Below are 19,475 nucleotides of genomic sequence, written 5' to 3' on the forward strand. Positions count from 1 at the left end.
TTAGGCTTGGTGGGATTTTTACGCGGGCCGAAAATCTCTTGACCCAAAGGCACATGTACCAGCACTAGCTTCCATGCCAAAAACCAGCCTGATCATCAAATTTCCGCCAATCAAATCCTCAAATTTACAGTCACACACGAACGAAAAACTGAGGAAAAAAAAAAGAAATGTATACATACCAATAGATATAAACGAAAACACAAACAAGATAGCGAGAACAGGTCGCAAAATTAACAAACCCAAATAATCCCAAGGAGAGAGGGAGGAGGAGGACTCCATAGACATGCAACCGCAAGGTTTTGTCTACTTAAGCAAGCAAGAAAATGGGCTTTAGCCCATAGACAGATTGTACATTTGGGCCCAAACTACAATTGCTCTCAATCAAGGACGGCCGGTCGGTCGGACGGACTTGAGAGTTTATTAAAAATAATAATAAAAAAAAAAGAACAAGCAGGTCAGGTGTTGCTGAACCTGACCTCAATTTAGTCCACGTGAGCTCACACTTCACCTAGAGTTAAACTTGATGTTACCGGATATTCTCGGTCAATTCACCAACGTTCCAATTTTCGGTCCAGGCTCATTCCCCTTATCATTTAACAACCCTCTCCAAACTCCAAAACAACAAGTCTCTCAAGAGTTTCCAAATTAGGGTTTGTTCTTATTTTAATGGAAACCTCCTCCGTTAACACATTAAGAGTTCGTTACTCCCGTTGCAATTGCTTTAAACGTTGTTGTCACTGTTTCTGTTGTTTCTACTCTTACCCCTGAAAACTTATAACCAAAAATCCCTGAAAAAAAAGCCCCAATTTTTATTTTTATTAGAGATGGATTTAACACAAGCAGCGCAATCAGGTCTCTCGCTTCGATTTCACTCAAGTTCAATTCCAATTCAACTGCAATTACTCGATCAAAAACAAGAAACCCACATCGATAACGAAGAAAACCAAACAGAAGATGAACAATTTAGCATTTTGGGTCATCAAGTGTGTATAAAGAGACCAAGAGATAACAGTTCTCAATCATCATCTTCATCATCGACGACAAGTTCTTCCAAACGGGTTGCTATGGATCCGGGTTTGGATTCTCGTCGGGCCATGGTTCGGGCATGGGGTAACCGCCGTCTTCCCGTCGCGGATCCTGAAATTCATGAGATTATGGAGAAAGAGAAGCAAAGGCAGTTTAAAGGTATTGAATTGATTGCATCTGAGAATTTTGTTTGCCGTGCAGTTATGGAAGCTCTTGGTAGTCATTTAACTAATAAATACTCGGAGGGATTGCCTGGTTCCAGATACTATACGGGAAATCAATATATTGATCAAATTGAATTGATTTGTTGGAGCCGCGCGCTGGCAGCTTTTGGACTTGATTCTGATAAATGGGGTGTTAATGTGCAGCCATATTCGTGTACTTCAGCGAATTTTTCTGTTTACACTGGGCTTTTATTGCCTGGGGATAGGATCATGGGGTTAGACTCGCCTTCTGGAGGGCATTTAAGTCATGGGTATTATACACCTGGAGGGAAGAATGTGTCAGCTTCGTCAATATTTTTTGAGAGTCTGCCATATAAAGTGAATCCACAAACCGGGTATATTGATTATGATAAGATGGAGGAGAAGGCTATGGATTTTAGACCTAAGATACTGATCTGTGGTGGGAGTTCGTACCCGAGGGAGTGGGATTATGCGAGGTTTAGACAAGTTGCTGATAAGATTGGTGCTGTTTTGATGTGTGATATGGCTCACATTAGCGGGCTCGTAGCAGCTAAGGTTTGAGATTTTGATATTGCATAATTTCCACGAGCATTCTACTTTTTATTTATCATTTTGATATCGGTTTTGAATTTGAAGATAGGGTACAAAATTATCTATCACTTAACGTCATGAGTGCTTGATTGATCAGCTTGTGCTTTTAGTCTCATGAGTTGCCACTTATTTAACAACTTCTAATTTGTATCTGAGCAAGATACTGGGATGCATTTAGAAATATATGCGGTGATTTAACAAATGACATATCAATAACAGATAGATACACACCCTTCTCAAGTAAACTCTCTAGCCATTCTGTTTCTATTTCTGGTGCTGAATCCTTTCAGGAACAATTATTTTTCCTGAAATGGAATTTAATAGCTTAGAATTGATTGGTTTTTTTATCTTTACCACTTGCCCACTGCTGTAAATGCCTGAACTAAACATCAGCATGGTTTTTGTATTAGGATTCAGATTGTAATGTGGATTTATTTGCTAAAAGCATACTTTTTCGAAGTGCTTGATGACTGAAAAAACAGTTTCCTATTGAGTCCATATTTGTATTGAGAACGAACAATATTGTGCGACAGAAGTTATACATTGAACTGCAATTAAATTAGCAAAATAATTTTCAGTAGTTTTTCTTTACTATTGTTTTGTCTCTCTTTCACAGGAATGTGTAAGTCCATTTGAATATTGTGATGTTGTTACCTCTACAACTCACAAAAGTCTTCGAGGTCCTAGAGGGGGGATTATTTTTTATAGGAAAGGCCCAAAATTGAGGAAGCAGGGCATGCTTCTTAGTCATGGTGATGGTAGCAGCCATTATGATTTTGAAGAAAAGATAAATTTTGCAGTCCATCCATCAACACAAGGGGGTCCTCACAATAATCACATCGCTGCTCTTGCCATAGCCTTAAAACAAGTGTCCACACCAGAGTACAAAGCATATATGCAACAGGTGAGGAAAAATGCTCAGGCATTAGCATCTGCTTTGTTGAGAAGAAAATGCAGACTCGTGACTGGTGGGACTGATAACCATTTGTTGCTGTGGGATCTAACTACTTGGGGATTAACAGGTATTATATTTCTATCCTTGTGCAATGTTTACATTAGTAGCCCAAGATTTAGTTTTTTCTTATGCATTGAAGTAAATAGCAATCCTGCTTTAGCTGTTTTGCAATTCGGTCATTGTGCCTCCTCCTCCCTTTTTTTTTTAACACTTCAATGTCAATGGATTCTTTTTTGGGTGTAAAGTATCATTTATTACTTGATGAAAATCATGTATTATGAAAATGGATAGAAATGTTACTTATTTTTTAAAATGAATAGACATAATTATGTAGACTGATTCGGCAAGTAAATGGCAATAAATTTTTAAATTTTTCCACTTGTATGAACCTCTTTGTAGCCTGTTTTATCTTGATTGTGAGAATGACCACCAAAATTCATAATTGGCCCAGTTATACTGGAAAAACAAAAACTGAATCAAAATTTACATATTCTTATGAAGCTTAAGGTGGTTCATCACACTATATTGTCTTTCTTTTTTATAATGTTTTTCATTGATCAGCAATTTGTGTTTAGAATGCATAGATCTAGTCACTGCCATCACTTCCTAGGTGCTGTAATATAGAATTTTGGCAAACTATACAGTCAGCTCTAAACAGAACAAATTCAAAGATACCATCATATTTTAGACTTTTAGTCAACATGTCATCTGTGCTAAATAGTTTACCCTTGAAATTGGATGTGCAAGTTCTACTTGTTAACGCTTTTCATCCGCACATTTTTTGCGTCGTCTTGATCAGCAATGAGTTCTCCTCTCCACTTGTCCAGTCAATATTTGTCCTTGTTTCATAATGCTAAAACCTTTTTTTTTGTGAGCATATGATGTTTAAAACTCAGAAACACTCTGCTCACAATGAGATTACATACCTTGCACGGTGGCAGGCCGCCATCTTGACTATATTGATATTCAAAATTGAAATGTAGTATGCTCCTATTTCTTGAGATTATGTGGCATTGGAATTCTAGATAGAATGTATTTTCTTAGTACATTGACTACTTTGAGTTTCAGTTTGATTCTCGTGTGCATTTCTGTTCTACTGGCTTTTCTCGTTATAAAGATTGTGGTAGCCATGAACTAGAAAATCTAGGTTACCTCTAGTATATGCAGACTTCCAAGTTTGGCTTTGAGCAGAAGTATCTGCGCAGAAGAGTGAGTAATCATTCAAGTGGAGAAGATATGAATTGCCACTGGTGGAAACGTTACTCACCTATATATGCATCACCATTCAAGTCAAAGCATGGGGAAAGGAACATTTGAAATGACAAAGTTACTCTCTTGCGTAATCCAATTGCAGCAAACCCCTTTCTGGAATATCCCCCTTCACTTTACTTCTAACTTATTTTTATACCCAAGGGGGTTAATGTAGGCATTAGGGTTAAGCCTGTCTTAGATAAAATTTTCATTTATCTTTTCAAGATAACCTGATTCTTCTTGGGACCCACATTTCAAGTTGGGACCCAGTGGATGATGACAGATCATGGGTGAGTGCATATATCATTACCTGCCCGGAGAAGGAAAACATTGGAGGGAAAAGCTCAAGGGCCTTCCAAACCACTGCTCAAAATATTTATATTATCTCCAAACACTGCTCAAAGTAGCAGTTCTATATGATTCCTGATTCAACTTCCTTTTTTCCTTTTAGCTTTATAGTTGTAGAATCTTCTTATTAAAACCTTTTATAGCAACAAAGTCTACAGTAGATGGAGACATGGGTGGGGTGCTCATGCCAATTAAATAGCATTGACTGCTTATGTAAATTTACATCCTTTCTGTGTTTATGTAACTTTTCTTCTCAGTTTTATCTCCTAGTACACCTGAGAAAGGGAGTGTTTATGCATGACGTTGACTCTTTTTTATATATATAAAATTATCAGTGCATGTGTTTGTATGTTCCTTTTGCTCTCCTAATGACCATATTTCCTGTTCTTTCTTCCAGGCAAGTGTTATGAGAAGGTGTGTGAAATGTGCCACATCACTCTAAATAAAAGTGCCATATTTGGTGACAATGGTGCGATCTGTCCTGGAGGAGTGAGAATTGGTAAGTTGTTATATTGTCAAGCTTCAATTTCCAATTAATATAAAGCCACATATAGGTATATTGAGTTTAAAATTCTCAATCAAATTTCTTCGTACATTAGATATAGTTTTAAAGCCAGCACAAAATGATTTTCTTCAGCAGAAAGTAGAGATGTTATTAGCTTCCAATGGGTCTTATAATAGATCATGTTTATTCCCGCTTCCTCCTTTTTCTTCAATTCCAAATTTTTCATTGCGTTGAATTCCTGCATGTAAATGTCAAGTTACTATCATGTTAACATGAGGACCATGCTTTCTTCAATTTCCAAGTTTTTCATAATTTTAACCTTTTTCAGGTGCTCCTGCCATGACATCAAGAGGTTGCATAGAGGCTGATTTTGAGACGATTGCTGACTTTCTTCTTAAGGCTGCTCAGATTACGACTGTTGTGCAGAGGGAACATGGAAAAAAGGATTTCCTCAAAGGTCTTCATAACAATAGAGATGTTGTTGAGCTTCGAAACCGGGTTGAGATTTTTGCTTCTCAGTTTGCCATGCCAGGATTTGACATTTGAATATATAAAAGAGGCAACTTGCATGCAGCTGAGGTCTTTTTTCCTTGACATGCCCCCCCCCCCCCCGTTTTACTGTATTTGTTATTCTTCATTCATCTTGTGTAAAATACCATAATGAATTTCTGGGATGTTGCCGGATTATTACAACGTCCTAGCTGTTTTTTTTTCTTTTTTTGTAAAGTTATATCACGAGTTATTTAAAAAATTTCAAGGATGGACTAAGTTTCTTTATGTTTGATTGCTCAAATGGCGTTATTTTGATGCATCATTGATTATAATTTAAACAGGAAGACAGGATATCTGCTGTCTCAAATGCATATAACATGCAAAACATTGTAATGACATCTTGCTCTGTGTGATGACCTTGCTCTTCTTCTTTGATGAACCCAATGCAGATTCAAATGGTGATATGCTGCTGTGCTTGAAGCCATGTCAATTTCGGTATTTGCTTGGCCGCCTGTCTTTCTGTACTTGTCTAATCGTGTGTCTTTCTGTCTCGGTTCTTTTACGGGGATCTTTATTCTTCTCACCCCAGATTAGTTCACCGTACAAGGGAGGTGGTAAGGTGGGGGACAACTGTAAATGGTTGGTTTTTTTCTTTGAGCATTGCTTCCTTCATCTGTTATTAAAATCTTGTTGCAAGGACGGAATGGAAAAACATAATTGGTTGTGATAATTAAAGGCATGGTGCTGGGGTTTCAAGAGTAATGATAATTCGCAGTATGCTGCCGGCTGCCGGCTGCCCACAGCTTTGTTGGAACACAACTTTGCTGTCAAAAACTGCCTGCTTCTGGCGCAGCTAGCTTTATTTATTTAGCTAGATTTTGTCGTTATCTTTTCTCCTTTTATTCCCCGTTATTTTTCTAGTTAGTTTATTAAGCATACTCGTATGGAACCCATGAAGGGAAGCAAGGCATGAATTTCTGGCAAGGGACAAAAAGCATGAGATACGGTTAGAAAAGAGAAAGTGACCCTCCATATATTGTGTTTTTTTTATATTTTCCCTAGCCCAAAAAGGGGGGAGAAATTGGCAAGCATAACATGATTATCATAAAGAAAGATAGAGAGTTCAGAAGCGACATGTCAAGAAGAAGAGTGCTGTGCTAAGAAGCTTTCATCATCAACTCCATTGCTTTCAAAGGGAACCCGTATCAGACACCGTATCAGACAAAAGATTTCTTCCCAAGGAGCTAAGAGGGAGGGCTTCTTTTGAAATTAAAGCGAACCCAGGAATATCACAGTCCTCTCTACAAGTCCTAGGTCTCCTTTTTCCATCATTTTTCACTACTAGAATGATTGGTCATTTAGTGCAACAACTAAAGAGCACTTCCATGACTACGCAACCGGAACGAGAGGAAAATCTAAAGGATTTTTTTCGAACATGTCGTATCTCTCTCTCCCTACAAGAAGCGGCTTTCCTTTTGTGTTGTTTCACTGTAATAAATGGGTAGGAAGCAACAAGAAGCTGGATTTTCATTTTCATGTCAAAAAAGCGTAACAACGTAGTCCCTGCATAATAACTCGATCTCCCTGAACTAACTGAACTGAACTGCCCAATCTTTTTCATGTTTACTTTGTTCAGTTCAACATCTTTTCCTTTTGGTTTCCAACCAAAACCTACAGAACTACCACAGCAACCGTAACAAACAAGAAATCCACATGGAAGGGGAAAGGAAAAATATATGAAAATTAAGAGGAAAAGGAGAAAAAATAAATAGAGAAGAGAAGGCTTAAAGGTACAACCACCCCAACAACTGCTTCATCTACCTTGTATTTTTTTTTTTTTAATTCTCAACCGTTCTATTTCTTCTTCATTTCTCTCTCTCTCTCTCTCTCCCTACCTACCTATGACTGCAAAAGTCCAAAAGCTTCTTCCTTCCTTCAACAATCTCATCAAAGAAATCATCAAGCTGCCCAATAATATTTTCAGCTCCAGATCTCAACACCCCAAAACACCCTCTTAAGTTGTCCACTCTTTCTCTCATCCCCACCTCTGTTTCCCACTCTACAGCTCCTCCTTGTCCACACTTTCTCTCAAGCTCCCCCCTGAGCTCCTCCATGGCCATCTTTGATCTCCTGAACTCGTAAAGCAGAATCCCTGGCCTCCCATTTATCTGGTTTATCTCTGCTGCTACTCTCTGCTGCAATCTTCCTGTTGAGATCATGAAAGCTGATCCAAAAAACAAGCACCCTTCGTACCCTCCTCGCAGAAAACTTGATTCTGGCCAACAATAGACCAGTCCATAGAGCAAGATCATTAGTAGCAAAGAGCTTACGTTTCTCATTGCATACAGAACTCCTCGAAAACCATTGAATCCGTTGAGTTTGGATTCAATAGAAATCTTCTCATCAAACCTCAAAGATAGCGGTTGGATTCTTGTTTCCATTAAAGCTCTGTTATCTTCTTCTAATCCCACTGCTTCCCTTCTACACCCGGAAATTGCCCTTATGACCTGTTTGAAGAATTCAAAATATATATATCATAAAGAACAGTACTTTGTGATGTTAATTTAGATATTCTTGTATAATGAATCAAGAAATGAGAGGAGGGATGGGGATAAGATTTTCTGTTCTTGAACCTGGCGAGAGAGCTGGGGGCTAAGATGGCGATGATTGTCAAGAGAAGAGGTGATATTGAATCCAGCAGAATAGTAATTCTCGATGCCAGATACGCCTGATTTAAGGACATGACATGCCTCCCATAGCTTAGAACTCTCGTCCATGTATTCATCAAGCCACTTATCACCAACAGGCAAATGGAGTTTTTGGACAAGCAAAGTCAACTGAGAATGAAAGGATCTTAATAAAGAAAGAACTCTTTGAAGGAATTGAATCGACATGAAGTTGTTGGAGAGATAAACACGTTCAAGATCATCGATCCCTCTGGTTAGAAAAGAGTAGAAACCATTGACAGAATTTGTAGAGGAAGGATCCATTGTTCTAATTTCAAGGGGAGGAATCAATCAGGGGAGGATCACTGATCACTCACACTCACTATAACAGCTCTCCGTGCAAGTATAAAGGAAAGAAAAGTGATGGGATGGTAGCATAAGAGTTGAGGAGGAGGAGGAGGAGGTGGGTGTGTCTTTGTGGGGGGAGGGGGGAAGAAGGTAACAAAAGATGGAGGGGTATTTAAACCGGGAGAAGAGAGGGGAAGCATAAGAGAAAAAGAATGGAAGGAGGGAATATCTTAGAAGCTCAGGTTTCTAAGGTTGAAAAGGATTGTTGGGAGCAATGATGGGTGTTTCCTATACAGGGGAAAGGATGATTGGTAAAATGGCATTTTCATTGTTTAATGGGCATAAAGGAAGAGAAAAGAGGAAAATTTTAAAACAATTTAGGAGTTCCCAAATAAATAAAGTAGAATTTACCTTAAAGAAAACAGAGACATGTATCTATATATATATATATATATATATATATATATATATATATATATATATAAAGGCTATAAGACATTAATATATTCCTATTAAAGATTAAATTAGAGCCATCATATATTTGTCAAAACACACACACATATTACAATATAATATATGTGAGAGAAATCGGCAGGACGTGATGCTGATATACACTTAAGTATTATGAATATATAGTTGGTAATATTCCATGATGATTTTTTTTCAACCATTAACAGATTAAGTATTTTATTAAGAAATAATTTTAAAAACATTTTTTTCATATTAACAAGGTATATTAGAAAGAAAAATAGTTTTTCACTCCATTATTTAAACTCTAAAAATCAATAAATAGAACACAAGCTGTAATCATCGAACCGACCATTGAAGATTTAATGTCATATGATAATGGAGTGGGGATTTCTGGGTCGTAGAAGGTTTGACTGGATTGTTGACTGAGATTGTGCTTCTATATCCTTTATTTCATCCATATAGATCATACCGAGTCTTCGCTTTTGATTTTAGTGCTTGCTTTGGCGTCTTCTTCCCTGCTTTTCTTCCTCGAGCAACTGAGTCTGTTCCTTCACTTGTTGAGATTTGTGGGATTTTATTTCTCCTAGATATATTTTTATTGTCTTTTTTTTCTTTTCTTTTCTTTTCTTTTCTTTTTAAAAGGAGGAATTGGAATGATGAGGTTCTTTATATGAGTGTTCCGCAAACTTCTACCGTGGAAAATCAGTCTTATTTAATTTTATATTTTTCCTTTTCTTTTCCTCCTTGGATTATTCTTCCTCCTTCATTCCCTTAAGTCACTAGTCCCCTTTGCAGTCTTATTAATTTCTTTTTTTAAAAAAAAAACACCGACTCCCATCACTCTTTTCCTGTTGAGGAAGACATATTTCATGGTAGAGATTGCTGCACTGCAATGATATTTTTATTCTAATAAATAGTATTTACACGGGATAAGATAGTTTTTTTCTTTGGGATTCATTTGGTTATGTAAGATTAATCGGGGTTATAATAGTTTATTAATTTTTTTGCACGGTTTAGTGACATAAATATCCTTAAAAGATAAACAAAAAATTAAAGGATGAGAGGGGATTTTCCATCATTTCATTTTTTTAATAAGAAAATTATTCCATTGCCCTTCAAGTAAAAATTAAAGGATGGGTAAATGGGTATTTGGGTACTTTCATCTTGGTTTTATGTTATAATCTATTTGAATTTGAGACAAACAAGTCTTTTAACAATAAAATTAATAAAAAAAAAAAATAGCTAGCATATGCGTAGCATGCCCCCAACCATTGGACACTTCCCTTCTAGCGGTGTGTGTGGCGTCTTTGACGGCCAAAAAGATTCAACCGTTGTGTCTTCTAAAGCGTCCAGTGACGACATAACTAATGGGGCGGCACATGTAGTGCAATTTGTGGCAATTTGAAGGCGGTGAAATTTTTTTCTTCCTGCCCTCTTTACTTTATCCTCTTCTTTAAATTCGTATAGGGTCAGCTAAAATCTAGAGCTGTCCTGCCATTTAATTTTTATTTTAGTTGTGATCCTTCTTCTTTTGACTAGTCTTTATTATTTTAAGATTTTTTTTAATTTCATCCATTTCATTTGGTTTCATTTAATTTTTATATTAAATATATTATTTATTCTCTTGATTGTTGTTTTTTAATCCTTTTCTTGATTTTTTTTTATCTTGTCCCTCAACATTTTTTTTATTTGTTTATCTAATTATGGTCTTTATTTTTTTAATTGCTCATTTTTAATCCTTTTTTTTTAAATTCCCTTTATATTTTATTTTATTTATTTATTATCCAATTTAGTCCTCATTCTTTTAATTACTTTTTTGTATCCTTTTCTTAACTTGACTTTTTTATTTTTCCCCTCAACATTTTGTTTTTATTTTTTTAATCAAATTTTGCTCCTCATTCTTTTTATTATTATTTTATTATTTTATGGGGTTATCCCAAATCACGGGTTAGTTAAGTTAACCTAGATTGTTTTAGTTTTTTTTCAATATTTTTTTAAGTTTATCTTTTTTTTTTAATTTCATCATTTAATATTAGATTATTAAGTTTTGAGCTTTTTAATTTTATATGTTTTCCCTTTATGTGGAGTTATCTTGAGTCATGGGTTAGTCAAGTTAACCCAGGGTGACTCAAGTTTTTTTTTTTAAATGTTTTTAACTTCAATTCTTTTTTATAGGTTATTTTTTATATAATTTTTTTTAATCATGATCTCATGTCGTGAATGACGGGTTGGTAGAGTGAACTCAAGCTGACTCGAGTTTTTTCTTTGATTTTTATTTTTAAAAATTGATTTTTATTTTATTTTATCATTTGATGTTAGGTTATTACCTCTTGAGTTTTGTAGTTTTTTCACTTCCCATTCAACAGGGTATCCCTATCTAATATTTTATGTACTTATCAAGTTAATCTGGGTTGATTTAGATTATCATTAATTATTATTTTATTTTTATGTTAAAAGAAATTGACTAAAAAAAAGTCTAGCAATATACTATGCATCCTAACAACTTAAAAGTCAATCCAAGCCATTCATTTGGCAGAGCTTTAGGAGCCATCAGACGGCGGATCTGAGAAAAGGGATTCTGTGACTCAGTCTTTCGGATTCTCTGTTTATAAGTATATATACTATGATATCTCTGGCTTCCAAGAATTTTCCATTTGACTGAATGGGTTTCTAATGATTAATTGGTCTTATCATCACTTAATCAACGGCAACAGAATGTTTAAAGGAAGTATTTTCCTTTATTCTCTCATTGTATTTTGCCTCATTTCATCTCTCAATCCTCTTTTCTTTTTTTCTCTCTTTTTTTTTTTTAAAGCTGCCGGGCGGGGGACCATGAAATCTTTATTTACAATAGCATGTCTGGTAACTGGTGTGGCCCTTTTTTTTAATATATTTTTTATTTTAATATATTGTTGTTAAAAATAAAATTTAAAAAATAAAAAATATTATTATTTAAAAAAAAGATATTTTTAAAAACTCGAAAAAACTAAAGTGTTACCTAGCGGGGTGCTCGCTCGTGGGTTTTTGGAGAAGGGGACATTTTAAGAGGATGTTGGTCTTTTGAGATTTCTTTGGAAAGGGAAGAGGAGCTAATGTCCATGGAGCCTTATTTAAGGGCCTCGATCAACTTATAGCAGCAACTAGTGACATGGCTAACTCATGAACGGAGTGACAACATTGCCGAAACCAGCTCAAATTGCAAGAACCTCCCCAGACTCGCCAAACAAAACAAATTAAAGCACTTCGCAATTCAAATGTTGCCAGGCAACATGGGGTTGCCGTAGCCTACAGGTTTAGGATGTGGTGGGTTGTTTGGCGAGGAGTAGCCTGGTTATCTATTGCAGAAGATGGTCTTTTCACTGATATAGCAAAGCAAGGAGGAAAATCCATCCTCAAATAAACCAAAAGCAAAAGGGCACTGTCTGTCCTTCTCCTTCTCCATGTTCATGATGGGAAGTGTTTTTTTTTTCTTAGCAATAACGAGGAGGATTTTACATGGAGATTCCAACATTTCATTTGAATTTACATCACGCGTTTGCATGCGAATTAACATGAGCATAATAAAAGATAAAATCACAATAACAAGTCAGCAACACTTGATTTTAACCTGGATATTCACGGCAGAAGTAGTTCATGGCATAATTTAGAGGTTGCCCTTATTAATGGCTAGATTTGGCTGGTGGATTCCTTTCATGCCACCATGTTATCAACCCATATAGGAGAATGTTTCATTTTCTTATTGATGATCCTAGCTAGAAGGACACAACTGGATGGTCCAGAGGCACTATTAACATTTGAAAATGATACAAAAGGAATAGTTGTTCATGCAGAAATTCAAAAGGAATTAAATGGAGATTTCTAATTATTTTTATTTTAATATAACATTGGGGGTGGGGGAGGCCATATATATATATATATATCAACCGAGGAAGTCAGGGCTTGATAGTCTTGCAAGTGGGTACCGTATTAATTTCTAAATTAAATCGGGGGTTAGCTAGGGGACCACCAATGCTTCTTTTCATTCTTCAATTTTTTATGTTTATGGTAATGAAGGGATTTCTGAAAAGCCAACTTTGATTCAAAGCCAAGTGATTTGCAGACATTTTTGCAGATAATAATGAGGCACCCGACCATGGCTTTGATTTTATGGCATGGAATGAAGTGAATGTGACTTCAATTCAATATGATGTGGATTGGAGTTGGAGTTGGAGTAATTTTAAGTCTTATGTATGTTAGATCTATTGACCTATGAAAAGTGTTTTTTAACTTTAAATCATAATTTATTTTATTTTTCTGTAAATAACTTATAATAAAAATAATTTTATGTTAGAAGTATGATTGATAAAAATATTTTTTTAATAGAAGTAATATAAGTTAAAATTCATAAATCAAAATGTAAAATTTATATTTTGTTATAAAACCAGAATTCTTACTCAATTTTATAACAATTATCTATAATTGGACATGTTTATAAATTTTTATAAATAAAAAATAATTTAAATCAACTTGTAAAAGTCATGTAATAAACGAAACATACTGATAGTGTTCCAATACCTAATACGCTCAGGAATAATATTTTTTAATGTTTGAACAATAGGTAATCACATGTTTACGTTAATATTTTCATCTCAAGAGTTCATGAAGTTGGTGGTTGGTGATATAACAACTGTAAAAAATTCTTTTTGGTGGGATTTAGAAATTCTCTAATAATAAAGTTAGTGACTTTTAATAAGATATTGCAATAAATAAGATAATAAACTTTAAATTCTTTGAATAAATTTTTTTTATTCTTGTTTATATGTGATAAATGCTCTGGTAATAAGAGTGTGAATTCTTAAAGAATAAAAAAATATAAACTATTTATCTGGATGATTTGAAAAGTATATATAGTTTCTCAACCTTGTTATATTGCTTTGGTAGAGGGGTTAAAGTGTCATATTCCTTTAATAACATTAATAAGAGATAAATATCCCTTATACAATATTAATGAAAAATATATATCATTTGCATAATATTAATACATATAGAAATATAGTAAGTCTCTAGAGGACTTTTATACATCCACAGATGTAATGAGATGATTATTTTTTATTTTTAACATTTTATATTAAGAGTCATGAAAATAAACAAGTAAAGTCACTTAACCCAATATGAAACCTCTAATAATTGTCAGTTTCATGTGCATTGGACATGAAATGAGCCTGACATCTTACTAGATGTTAGGTTTAACAACTTTCAGACCCATACATATTTGAACTCGATGTATAACTGAAACTAAGAATATTAGGTTTAAAAGTTTGTCAAACCCATATCATTTAGGCTTATAATTCTGTCACGCCTAAATATGTTGTGATATTACACTGCTTTTGAATCCTTTTACATATAGATTTTAAACAAAAATAATATATATAATATACGGTTGAATCTTACGGATCATGAAGCAAGAGCTGAAGTGGACAATTTCCTTTTTCTTCTTTCCCACTATAGATTATGCACAAATTTATGTTTTAATTTGAAAAGCGAATTTAACGAGCAATAGAATCTATTTCTGTCAACAAACCTGAAGAATCCTGCTTGACATTCGACAACAATTGAGAGCATTCATAAGAGAAGAAAAATCAGAAAAAGAGTTAGAAGGAAAAATAAAAAAGAATCGGGGTGTCGAAACACAAAATCTTGATACAAAGTTATCAACCTACACAGTACAGGGTAATGATTTTTCTTCAGCTGGGGAAGACGAAATCTTGATCTCTTTTTGATGATATAAAATTAGATATATAGATAGATTGATCACACATTTGATAAAAATATTTCGTCTTTCATAGCTATGATCATGTCTAAAGAAATTTACGTGCACACTAACACTTATGTTAGGATTGAAACTTTAAATATTTCTGTAAAGCTACTCAAGCATTGATATTTGTATATTTCTTCAACAAACAGATGACAAAACTCGAATATAAAACTTTAAACTGCGTTTTTCCCCCCCTGCCGGCCGTCCAAACCCGCCTTTAGAAGCAATAAGCCTTCCTACGCCGCATGTTAAATTATTATTTTTTTCCAGCCTTTTAAAAAATATAAAAATGCTGGGAAGTAAAAAATTTGATATATAATAGTTGAAACACTTTTAGAATATTTAAATTATGATATACAAGACAACATATTAAAAAAAAAAAAATTAAGTTAGCGATGCATTGGATCGACCTAGACCAACAATAGTTAACTTGTGAAACCCGTGATATGAGGTTTGATATTGTAATAAAAACATGAAACTTATATCAAAACAAATTTAAAAGCCTAATTATAATGAACAAATATCAAAGGCTGACAACAAAAAAAATAAATTTAAAAAAGGTTAAAAAAATGACATGAGTAAACCTATATCAGTGGTTAATCTGTTGACTCTAGGATTTCTAAAGAAGTAAAAGAAATTTGTGACTCAGGTTATTCAGTCGATTGGGTATAATAAGTTTGGTTCATTTAATAATAAAAAAGGCCACATTAATAATTTAATAACAAGTAAACTCGGATGAATCTCCTAAATCTAAGTTAATCTTTCAAAATCATAACCTGTAAAATCTCAAATCCGAATTCAAACAAGAAGCCAAATTTCTAATCAATTTAATATTAAAGGATAAACTAAGTAAAAAAACCTTGTCATGGCAGAAAAGTAGAAATAAAATAAATAAGAATCAAACCTGATAGGAAAAAAGAAGAAGAATGAAGTCGTTAGGAAAAATCAATTTACAAATCATCTCAAATAGAAAAAAAAACAATAAAAAGAACAATAACCAAATTCAAAATATGAAAAAATTAAAGAAAGGTGAAATTGAAAATAATTTCCAATTTGAAACAATTTTTTAAAGAAAAAATAAATTGCAATTAAAAGAATAAGAACTAAATTTGAAGGGAACTTAAATTAAAAGGAACATAAATTGAAGGGGTGTTGTGAACTGTTTTAGGGGCAGTACGCAAATCAAGGTAGATAAGAGAAAAATGAATGAAAACAAATAAATCAATGTCAAACCAGATAGAATCACCATGCATGCGTTATTTAGGGAGGAAAAAAAATGCTAAGATGAATCAAATGACACTACAGAGCAACGATTTCTATCACCATGGTCGACTGCACACATCGCCCGAAAATAGTAGAGCGGCTGATGCACTGATGCGTGCAATACACATATCATCAAATTTTTTATTTTTTTTATTTTATTGATCAAATTACCACATCACCCTTGGACCCAGATGATAATTGCAAAAAAAAATCCCTTTGAAATTACAAGAAAAAGCCCTTATAACCATGTTTTGAGAATTTTAATTCTAAAAACAATCAGGTAATTACACCATGCTTAAAAAACAAAAAAATCTCTAAACCATAGTGAAGTGTATTTTATTTTATTTTAAGGGTATTAAAATAATTTATTATTTAAAATAATTGAGAAAAAACTAAAATAACAAATAAATCCCGTGAAAATATCATTTACCCCTAAAAACTAGTTCATCAATTTTTTTCCCGAGGAAAAAGGTATAAATTTACTATTTCGATTCACAGTGAATCACATGTGATACAATATTTTTTTTATGGGGAATTAGGTTATGTTAATAATATATTGTCATAATCACAAGACAATCGTATTTGACTATACATTGGGTTATAATTATCCTATAAATACTTTTATTTTCGTGAAAACTATCACTATATTTAATGCATAACTTGTTTTACTTATATTCATTTAAGCTAGTTTTTGAATTAATATGTTTCTGGAATAATAGTTAACATAGATATACTAATGATTATTTGTTCAACAATTAACTAAAAACTAAAAGAACCGGGGTAACCAAGCTCATTCAGTGGTGATGTGAAATGTGAAAAGTACTGAAGGAACTGTGCCCTTTTTTTTTTCTTTTTCTTTTTTAAAAGTCTCTCTCTCTCTCTCTTATTAAATCCTTTTTTTCTCTCTCATTATTTTGTTAATTTTAAAATATTTTTTATGAAGTTATTATAATTTTAAAAAAACATTTTTATATTTGATTGATGCTTTAATTTGCGAGCGTTTATTTTTGTTGTCATGTCATTAAGTAAAAGATAGTTAAAGAAACAAAGTTGTTAAATTTAATGAAGTTTATAATTCAATCACAAGTTTGATAGGTTAAGTTGCAAAGCCTGTGCCGATCCAAAATATCATCATCTTGATATTAAAAAAAATATCATTTTGAAATTTATTTTAAAGCCAAACAATGCTTTTTACTGGTCATCTGCGTTGCATTTGAATTTGTCATGTCGACAAGGTCACGTTGAAGCAACTCTTATATATATTATTTTTAAACTTAAGCTAGGCAATGAGTCGGATCATAAAGTTTCAAGGTACCTGTTAGGTCGGGTTTTTTTTACCCTTTTTTTAAAAACAATTCCATCTTTTATTTTTTTTATTTCAATTGAATGCTTTTTTGCTTTATTTTTTCAATTTATCCTCTAACATTCAGTTGATTTTGAATTAATTTTTATAATTTATCTCGGTGTGTTTTTTGTAAGGTTATTACAATTTCAGATAAACAACTTAGTATTTTGTTGATACTCAATTTTGTGACCGTTTGTTTTTTTATCATGTCATTAAATAAAAAATAGCTTTAAAAAAAATTCTAAACCCAATGGAGTCCATGTAGCGAATTTGGCAAGTTAAGTCGTGAAGCCTTGACGATCTTAATATTAAAAAAAAGATATCATCTTGATTTTTTAAAGTCAAACCATGCATTCTATGAATCATATGCATTTTATTTTTAGATCAGCTAAGTCAGTCAAGTTACATCGAGACAACTCCAACGTGAAGTTAATTTCAATTTTAGGCTATGTAAAGAGCCGAGCTTGAAGGTTTCAAGGTTAATTTGATAAATTGAGTTTAATAGTAAATAATTTTTTGTAATTTGAATCTATTTTTACATTTAATTTTTTTTATCAAACCCGTGATATAACGTAATTCAATAACTAATTTTAAACTAAATTAAGATGGTAAAGAGAAAGTATGTCGAGGCTCTAAAATATTTTGCTATTACTGTTTTTTTGTTTTATTTTTTATTTAATTTTATCAAACATGACCTCCACAAGAATGTAAATTGTAAAAGTGGACATTTACTGGCCTTTAAAATACTGTTGATTTTTAATAGCACAAATATGCAAATAGTAAAAATAAAAACTCACGCATTCAAATAGAAGGAAAAAAAAAAGTACACAGGCTTGATTATGAATAAAATCAAATATCCATACATACCTTGCATAGAGGTTAGTATATATTCGGTGGAATATATATATATATATTAAAATTTATTTTTTATTTTAAAATATTACAACAATCTAAAAATATATATATAAAAAAAAAACAGCATTATCTTATTCCATTGTTAGCTTCACTGGTAATAATGATGAGGGAGCAGAAAAACACCCTCTCTCTCTCTCTCTCTCTCTCTCTGATATATAGACACACACGAAATTGATGATACCTTCGAGACTTTATGCACTCAATAATTGAATACTTGAACAAAAAAAAATCGAATACTCGTACCTCAAACTCAGGCCTGTTCTAAGGAAAATAAAAATAAAAATAAAAATAGGCAAATAGAATGCTACTCTTTCTAGCACAACATCCTATACGTTGCGATTGCTGGCTCCAAAAAGATTTTGTATGCTGTAAAATGTACTCGGTGGATTCTATAAAGATGAAGTTTACACAGAGGAAAAGGAAAAGGAAAAGGAAAAGGAAAGGCAATGATGGAAGGGCATCATTGTCATCCTGTCAAGAAGCTGCTCCTATTATCATAAATAAGAGCAATTAAATCACTGTTAAAGAGAAAAAGGTGGAGTCGAGCTAAGGTTGCCTCCACACTCTAGGACAGATGGCCACCGAGAAAACTACACAACTGGATAATTTCAACCTCCCAAGGTATTCTTCTGTTCTGGCCGCAGGATGACACTCTTTAACCCTATTTCTTTCTTCTTCTTCTTCTTTGAGCAACTCCTGTTGCTATCAAATTAGTCTAAGATTTAAATAAAAAAGAAAAAGAAAAGGGAAGCAGAGTGTGGAATACATATGATCCACACCTTGCAGGTTTTACTGGGCCCTCTATTCTGGATACAATTATCTTACCTGCCCATGCATCCTATCCCTAGTAGCTCTTTTCTTTTCTTTTCTTCTTAATTCATTATTATCTCATTTCGCAGCATGTATTCACGATATTATCTTGTAACGTCGATGCTCCAATCATGCAGAGGAGGGAGGAGAGGACGAGTCACTAGTGGCATCGAATTTCTATAAAAACATTAACAATACGGATTCAAATAAATGATTTTGTTAAAAATGATCGGTAATAACAAATGTTTATCTGTGATGGATGGAATCTTTTCCCCTTTTTATTTATTTATTTAAGCAAGTTGAATCTCTCGAAGACGAGTCATTAGGCAGTGATCTACGCAGGCTGGTGCCAAATACACACACACACACACACTAGGCTACATTATCTACTTAATCATTCGAGCACAAAATCTCCCTTGATCAACGGTTGAAATTGGCTGGATGGAGAATGTCCTTGACTATAACATGTTTACGTGTGGACAGCTTTCTTCGCAAGAAGATGATGGGCCA

General features: G+C 33.5%; 2 protein-coding genes across 3 annotated transcripts; one reads left to right on the forward strand and one right to left on the reverse strand.

Moving 5' to 3' along the window:
* Positions 1–544: 544 nt before the first annotated feature.
* On the forward strand, positions 545–6,115 carry LOC133692074 (serine hydroxymethyltransferase 7-like). Of its 2 annotated transcripts, XM_062112757.1 has the most exons (5): positions 545–1,766; positions 2,419–2,824; positions 4,754–4,855; positions 5,190–5,440; positions 5,803–6,115. In XM_062112757.1, the coding sequence occupies exons 1-4, from the start codon at positions 825–827 to the stop codon at positions 5,405–5,407; spliced, it is 1,668 nt and encodes a 555-aa protein (XP_061968741.1). In that variant the 5' UTR covers positions 545–824; the 3' UTR covers positions 5,408–5,440; positions 5,803–6,115. The 2 variants fall into 2 exon arrangements, with proteins under 2 accessions (XP_061968741.1, XP_061968740.1); XM_062112756.1 differs by lacking the exon at positions 5,803–6,115 and having other exon boundaries at positions 5,190–5,638.
* A 736-nt stretch (positions 6,116–6,851) lies between these two features.
* On the reverse strand, positions 6,852–8,654 carry LOC133692075 (uncharacterized). Its single transcript, XM_062112758.1, has 2 exons — positions 7,987–8,654; positions 6,852–7,860 (listed from the first exon to the last, which is right to left on the reverse strand). The coding sequence occupies exons 1-2, from the start codon at positions 8,341–8,343 to the stop codon at positions 7,249–7,251; spliced, it is 969 nt and encodes a 322-aa protein (XP_061968742.1). The 5' UTR covers positions 8,344–8,654; the 3' UTR covers positions 6,852–7,248.
* Between the last annotated feature and the right edge of the window lie 10,821 nt (positions 8,655–19,475).

This window comes from Populus nigra, chromosome 4 (genome assembly GCF_951802175.1).
Source record: "Populus nigra chromosome 4, ddPopNigr1.1, whole genome shotgun sequence".
Classification (NCBI taxonomy): Eukaryota; Viridiplantae; Streptophyta; class Magnoliopsida; order Malpighiales; family Salicaceae; genus Populus; species Populus nigra.